The 8,145-nt window shown below is 42.0% G+C and overlaps 2 protein-coding genes across 2 annotated transcripts in view; both read left to right on the forward strand.

Annotated features, from left to right (window-relative positions):
• Positions 1-8,145, forward strand: part of LOC116849356 — a 473,095-nt gene that overhangs the window by 69,782 nt on the left and 395,168 nt on the right. The window lies entirely within an intron of this gene.
• Positions 897-2,622, forward strand: LOC116849361 (adenylate kinase isoenzyme 1-like). Its single transcript, XM_032826447.1, has one exon. It carries the CDS (start codon positions 1,243-1,245, stop codon positions 1,738-1,740), a length of 498 nt encoding a protein of 165 aa, XP_032682338.1. The 5' UTR covers positions 897-1,242; the 3' UTR covers positions 1,741-2,622.

The following is an 8,145-nucleotide window of genomic DNA, read 5'->3' on the forward strand; positions in this document are numbered from 1 at the left end:
AGTTCGCATGAATTGCAAGTATTGTTACCAAACGTTCTACAAATTATACATGATAATACAAACTATAATCTATCGCATGTAGAACGCATCGCTTTCCGAATTTACTGATCGATATTAACTATCAGCTCACGTTATTCGCATGAACCTGTCAATAATATAGTCTACGTTATTGCTGCGATAGTATGTAGCGTGCGAAAACGATACCTACTGATTCTATCAGCGCGTGACGTGTGATAAATCAGCGTTGTCATTCCCGCTTTATTAGCATATTATTTGCACAGTAATGTTGCATTCGACTCTATTATTCTCCCAATTGAATACTAATTCCGCTTTTCATTGTGCTTTCAGTGACACAAGTAAATTTTCATGATAGCAGTAAATTTTCTTCTAATTTTTTGTGCAAGATGAGAAAAGTGGTTATACAGGATGTCCCGCGTAAGACGTGCCAAAAGAAAAATATAAATAGAACAGATAAAAGTGAACAAAAATTGTAGAGGTCATTTTTCAAACAACCACATAAAATTTCGAGATATTAATTAAAACATTTGGATATATCAGAACGCGGCGACACGGCCGGCGAAAAAATGGACGATTGCTCGCGAGCCTATCTTATAGGTCAGAGAGTTGAGCCGTTTGGCATATGGAAATGGGTAGCTCCGTGTGTACGTCCGTGTACATACGTGTGCGCTCGTCCATTTTCTTCGCCTGCCGCGTCTCCGCGCTCTGATATGCCCAACTATTTTAATTAATATCTCGAAATTTTACATAGTTGTTTGAAAAATGACCTCTACAATTTTTGTTCACTTTTATCTATTCTACTTATATTTTTCTCTTGGCACGTCTTACGCGGGACACCCTGTATATTTTCTCTCTATATTATGGTGTATTAATATATTTGTATATATTTAAAACTTTTGGATTGTACATCCACTATATTCTCTATATTCTCTATATACATATCTTATATACATACACGTGCTACTCGTGATTGCAAAGTAAGTAAAAAATTAAGAATACTTCTAGTTGCATATTAAAAAAGCAAATTAAATATTTTGAAACTCTACGAGTCAAAATTACATTTGCAGGTTTTATGAGTGAAGGTTTGTGAACGGAGATCGTTCGCGATCGGCTTTACATAGCTAGTACGGCTTACATAGCATTATTATTTTACATAATTCAATATTAACGATATTTAACGAACGAACAAATTTTGATATTTCGCGCAGTCGAATCGTGAAAAGGATGAGAATGTTGTGGGAATTTCCCTGTTTTGGGAATGATAGGATGAGCCCTCGCCGGGATTTCGTGACCACCGCCCTCGAGCGGACCAAAGGCTTCATTATTTTCATGATCAGTGGTCTAAGGGTAGCTAAGTTCACCCTCGGCAGAAAGCTTCCCGTGAAATACGGTTCTCAGCTCATTTCGCCGTCGGATATGCTACGATCCGAGGTGAATTCCGTATCCGAGAGAGGTCGTCGCTTTGAGGAGATCACGAGACAGGGTCGCCATGTACCAGCGGACGTGATCGTCCAGCTGGTCGTGAAGAAAATGATGACGCAGCCGAACGCTGTTGGTTACCTGGTCGTTGGCTTCCCCAGGGAAAAGAGACAGGTGATTTTGTTGCGATTTCATACCACTTCCGATCCCTACGTGCGCGCGATTTCGTCAAGGTTACTATTAACCGTTCACTTTTTATTTAAAAAGTCGCAAGTCGGTGCTTACATTAACTGCAACATTTAAACAAAACAAAATAAGAACGAACGACGTGTATCCGTCGTTTTTGATAATATAATTTAAGAGAATGCTGAAGTTGAAAACTTTACCGACATAATACTGATATTTTTCTGCAAAGTTTACGTTGTATTGGTTGTACAGAATTACAAATGCTTTTACGTAATGAAAACATGTACAAAAATAAATAGAAGCACTGCTCAATATGTGATCTGACAACGAAAAAAAAATTTTTAATCTCAAGCTGTTAACGTATTAATTATACTCCATTAGCTGTTAATTATATGTTGTATTCTATTATGTCACATGTTTCTTTCTTATAAAAGGATTACACGAGAAGACACTTCAGTCCCAAATCATTGGCTCTAAACAATTACAATCTACTCGGACGATAAGTGGAGCATAATTGTCTGATCAAACGAACTCATGAAGTTTGATCAGAATTATGCGAATACTTTTTGTCCGAGTAGACGGACCTCCTATTTCCCGAAAACATTTTGATTTCTCTTTCTGTCCCATTTTATTTTTATATTTGGGACCTGTTTTAAATTATGAAGATTTGTCGCTACATGCGCGACGGAGCGGTGTGTACTACCTTTTTCCTTTCAGGCGGGAACTTTGAATTTGTTTGTTGTAAGGGAGTATCATGCAGCATGATTACAATCTACTCGGACGAAAAGTATTCGCATAATTCTGATCGAATTTCACTCAGGAGTTCGTTCGATCAGGCAATATTTGCCTAATCGAAAAGTTGCGTAGCTTGTACATACCGAAAGTGTGGATGCTTCAGACAGAAAAATTTTGAAAAACATTACTTTTTTTTATATCTAAATTCAGAAGCTTAAAAATATCGGAAAAGTTTGCAGAAAGATTTTTACACATACGTGGTTAGGTTTTCTGCTAAAGATAGTAAAACAAAGCAACATATGTTTACGTAAGTTCTATATGTACAAGAAATATAAAAAGGATAGCGTGGTTGTGTTAGTGACGATTATCTTTGCATTAATGACACTTATCGAGTTCGTTAATTCCGTCGAGTTCCGCATCCCATTAATTCCACATTCTTCTGCTTTCACTCACAAGCATAATTTATTTATTCATAATCAGTTATCGAGGACAAACTGTTGATAATGATCAGGTTCATACATTCAACGACACATCGAAAATTACGTACAAGCAAATGGAAAAAATAGCAATTTGAAATGGTCGTGAATGCAACACATATTTAAATATGTATGCACCGTTGTGAACCACATGAATAATGTTGCTTGGGAATTGATTAATAAATTGCGAATCATATTTTCTATAAAGTGAGTTCGATATTGAATGTTAACGGAATTCCATTGAGATAGACAAGTGGGAAATTTCTCTCTTTGTTTTGAATTGAAGTAAAATAAAACATGTTTGAAAAATATTTAATGTACTAACGAATCGTTAGTGATGCAATTTTTACTCTATTTTTATCAATTACGCATATATATGTAAGATAGAAGGAACAGGAAAGAGAGGAAATGATTAAACGTGAGTGAAATAAGGAAGAGAGCGATTGTATAACATTCAATTTTATTGAAAGGCAAAGGAGAGTTTGTCTCACTGTTCTGTTGCGAAAGTAAATTGATATAAATAAATGGATATCGCGTATTAGCGAGAGGCACGATCAAAAGAGATACGGGCAGGCTCGAGGGAAAGCGATTTCTACCGGGGACGTGTGCCACTCTCCATTCCTGCATCGCGAGTTAACAAATTCCTGATTGTCAATTTTTCGCGGGAGCGTGCGCGGAATATCAGGTGTACTGCCGTGTCCAGACGTGGTTTTTCGTGCTCTCTCAACCATTTCCTCAGTTCCTTCCGTTCGTTTCCTATCCTCGTTCAAAGCAAGACGTTGGAAACGATGAAGCGGAAATTACCACGGACCTCGAGGAATGGACTCTTGGCACGTTAGTCCAGTCCTACGCCCGTCTCTGTTTTAAACAATTTCTTTCTGTATTTTAATCTTTCTGTTCCTTAATGATTGTCATTCCTGCGAGTACAGTTTTGCGCGAACGCGTCGAGCATTTCTAGAAAGCCAGAAAATGAAAACCACGTTTCTCCCGACTATACGTTAAGATCAGTGAACTTAAACGAGTCAATTGTTAAACCGAACGAAGAGCGATATGAGTCGGGAAATGAGGAGGAGAACAAATTGGAAGGGTCGCGCGATTTTTAGCGCGACGATCGCGTCGCGTGTCGCATCACGATGAAAACACGACGACTCGTTCATCATCATGGGCGTCATTAAGGCATCAATCGATTCCGTTGCCGAAATAATTTGCGGGCGAGCCAGAGCGAGGGTTATTCATCATCTCCCATGGTAGTTTCATCTACATGTTAAGAATGTCCTTCACGGCGGTGGAATCGTTCACGTGCTCGGACGGAATTTTCTCTTCGGCACTCTTCCGCCCGCGGAAGAAGCAAGTAGGAGACGTCGAAGACGATGAAGCGGAAATTGCCGCGATACGTCGAAGAACGGAGCAGCGGCACGTATCAGGGATTCGTTCCCGAATTATATCCGTCCATGACGTTCCCGTCCTACGCTTCCAAGGACAATGGTTTATATTAGAAAGGAGACGCTGGCGGGGGCAGCAGGGTTGGAGCGGAGCCGGTGTTCGACCAAGCGGACGCGCAATTAAGTGGAATTGTGTCGCGAACGTGTGCCCGAGGTGTCTTCCCCCATTGTAATTTAAGGTGTCCCGGTATTCGAATTTCCACAGGAGAAAAGGACAATAGGGAAGAGAAAGGACGAAAGGAAGTAGAAAAAGAAAGAGAGAAAGTGACAAGAACCAACGAGGATGTCGACGAATTTCGTTTCCGGGCGCGGTTCCACGAGATACATCCGTCGTATGTAATCACGTGACGTAAATCACGGAGTGCGGATTAGGCGGGATCGTGCACAAAGTTGTGCTTCACGTTGTACTTGAGAAAATGAGATTTACGAAGATTCGGGAAGATGCGCACGATCATAAAGGCTTGAAGAGATTCCGAAAGAGTCTGCCGTCGGACATTACGGGGAAAACCTCTTTCGGTGCCGTTGCACCGGTCACGTAGTCGTGGATTTCAACTGCGTCCGGGTGTAACGACGCGTCCAGCAATATTAGATGAGACACCGTTGCACAGCAACGGCTGGAGATAAATGTTTCAAACGGAAATTTGCCGGGTCGCGTGAGATTTCTGAATACGACTGCTCGGACGACGCGTTACACCCGCGTGGCTATTCACGGGCCGTGAATCGACTAATTAACTCTTGTTAGGCGTAAAAACGCAAGGGGGAGAGACAAGACTTTGGATTATAATCACCGCTAATGTGGAAGCCGGCAGCAACGCCAAAAAGGTCTGCAAAAACGCAGCAAAAAATGCTCATACAGCCGGACATGAAAAAACACACGGGACCACTTGTAGTGTAATTACGATAAAAATGGGCAAAAATTACGACGAACCGAGGGTGCGGAACGAAAAGCGACAAATACGCGGAGACCGTTTCTGTTACTTTTTTAACAGTAACAATGAGATCCTCGAATGGCTGGTCGACAAAAGGGAGAAAGAAGCGGCAGTCCACTTGTCAGAGCACATCCGCATTGCGCCCTTTTTCCAAAATCGGTGTGTGTTATTTGAGAGAGTATTAACGACATATCGCAATAGTTATAGCTTCAGTGATGGAACGAGAGGCGGAGCCAGTGCGGTCGATGCAACGCCAACGTGCAAATATTTAGCGGCACTTGCTTTAATTGAAGCTACAACGACGTTGATTAAAGTGAAAAGTGCAAAAGCGAGATTGAGAGAGATAAAAGCGAGAAAGAAGGAATTAATTAAGAACGGTAACCTGCCAAGCTTTCTTTTCTTCCCTTCTACCATCATTCTGCCAATTGAACTAATAGTACCTATAATTTAGATGGAAAGAAAATATCGAACTGTGTGTGATGTAATAGAAAAGGATCCGCTACTGAAACGCGAGCGATCGAGAGCGAAGCGATATCTCTCGTTCTACGTACGTTACGTACATCACCGCGTGTACTTGGACGCAGTAGCCTCTTTCTCTTTCTCTCTCTCTCTCTCTCTCTCTCTCTCTTTCTCTCTCTCTCGCGATCTATCGAAAAATATCTTTGAGACATTCCTTAACGAACTTAGAGCCAATTCTCTCTCCCTTAGCGAAATTGTCGAGGAAGGTCATCGCTTTCCGCGGAACTTCTTGATTCTCAACATTAAGTTTCTCTCGGGAAGTAAGTGAAGTTTATGTTGAAATAAAGTCGAGCGCGCTAAAATTGATCGGACAAAGTTCCGCTATCCATTTGCATCCCTGAAACTCACTTCGCGACGGTCCTTCTATTTTTCAGCGGGCAATAACTTCATATCTGGGTCTCCTCCCGGAAATCTTCGTTAAGGGAAAGTCCATTCCGGATTCGTCGCGGCCAATATACGTTCGTGTAACTGTCGTCGAGTCCGTGGCGAGTCCCGAACGCGGAATACAAATGCACCCGAGCTCACTTTATATCCGCTGTCCGCGTTATCGCTCGTTCGGTTTCCGCGCCTACGGTTTCGCTCGATTAACGTCGCTGGCAATTTTCAGCGGGCTATCGATTACGACGGGCGATGGAGGGATGGTCCGACGGGATAGATGGAAAACATTAAGCGGTAAGAAACAGGCGGCATAAATCGCAGCACGCGACGTGGCAGTAGAAAAATGTCTCGGCTCGAGATTTTTGCCCCGGTCCAGCCACGTATCCAAAAATGAGATTTTCGAGCGAATAAGAGAGGCAAAAGAGGGTGGCGGTGAAGGAGAAAGAGGTAGTGTTTCCGAATGAAATTTTTCGGGGCAACTGACAGGCTCGTTCTCTCGATCTGGAACACGAAACTGTCTGGCAGCCAAGTTTTACTGATACATCCCTCGAACGATAACGATAACTTTTTGACGTTGCTATCGACTATCGACTCCGTCTTTCTCTTCTCTTCTATGGCAAATATGACGACCAGGACGACGACGACGACGACGATGAAAATGAGGACCACCGCCCATCGGTGGATTCTACTTCCGCGATATTGCGACTCCGCGCGATATCGAGTGAACTTGTAAAACTTGCGCAATCAGCCGTGGGATTGCATGTGGTCTCTTCTCCGGGATTCCGTTTTGCCGTCGCTTATGGAGAGGCATATCAACCCACCGCCATGCCGCCCCTTACACATCACTCTTTTCTCGTTTCGATAAATGTACTTCTGTCGGTTTCCCCATCCTTCGCCATTGGTGTTAATTAGCGGCTTTCGCGATATTTGGCGAAAAGATATTCAACGCGAATTAATTCTTCCCTTATTTTTGCTTTATTACATTCTTCGTGACGAAAGATCGGAAGATGTATAGCGGAGATACGCGCAGTCACGCTCTCGGAAAAATTGTTGACACGATTGTATCCGCGTCGGTCCTCCCTACACCTTAAGTTCGGATTTTCTTTTTCCTTTTACCACAATTCTCCCTCCCATAGAGCTTACTTCTTTCTTGAAGAGGCCATTACTCTCTTCCGCCGTCTCGGCGCAGTCGGGTGAGATTTTTACGTCCGCGATTTTTACGTCTGCTTACGCCCTTAAGCGTTCGCGAACCTCATCAATTTTTTAACGAAGCGTGTCGAAAATGTCCCAAACTTTCGTCTCATCCCGTTCTCGACAGTATCGCCGTTGAACGACGAGCGAGGTGAAAGCGAGCAGACTACTCTAGTTTCTCGTTACGGGTGCCCGATTGTTTTGCGAAAGTTCGAAATTGCAAGTCGTAAGCCGTGCTTTATTCCGGCTCCAACACCGGCGGAGGACGACGGACGAACTGTAAAATATTGCTTCTTGTAATGCGGCGCATGCATCTTGGGCGGCCGCGCCTTCTAAATGCGAGGAATGCCGACAATGCTACGAAAAGTGGAAGAAACGAGAAGAAGCGGCGGGCGAGGCGGGACGGGCTGCTTTAATGGCTTTTCGGAAAAAAATAGTACGCAATTAGATTAAGAAACGAGATATCGGGTTTTATTTTGCAGTGCGCGCAGAATTTTAGTCAATCAACCGTTTGCAATTTTATACATGTGCTCGGATTTCAAGCAGTCTACATGTAAGAGTGAATCTTGAAATAATCATAAACTTTAACATATGAAATAGTCAAATCGACTAAAACCAAATGTTTCTATTACAAATAATTTAAGTTAAAATAATTAATTTCATGTGTTAATATAATACACGAGAAATGTGTTCTTTAGAATTATTCAAATGTTCATTTAACATATGATGAATATTGGTTTATACTTTGAAAAAGTGAAATTATATATAGTAAATAATAAAATGTTTTTTCGTCAATTTTAACATTTTTTGCATGTCTCAGAAAGTCCACTCTAAATTTCGCGTTAAAATAAC

Source organism: Odontomachus brunneus, unplaced genomic scaffold, assembly GCF_010583005.1.
Source record: "Odontomachus brunneus isolate Ranch 3 - 2012 unplaced genomic scaffold, Obru_v1 Obru_scaffold_113, whole genome shotgun sequence".
Lineage (NCBI taxonomy): Eukaryota > Metazoa > Arthropoda > Insecta > Hymenoptera > Formicidae > Odontomachus > Odontomachus brunneus.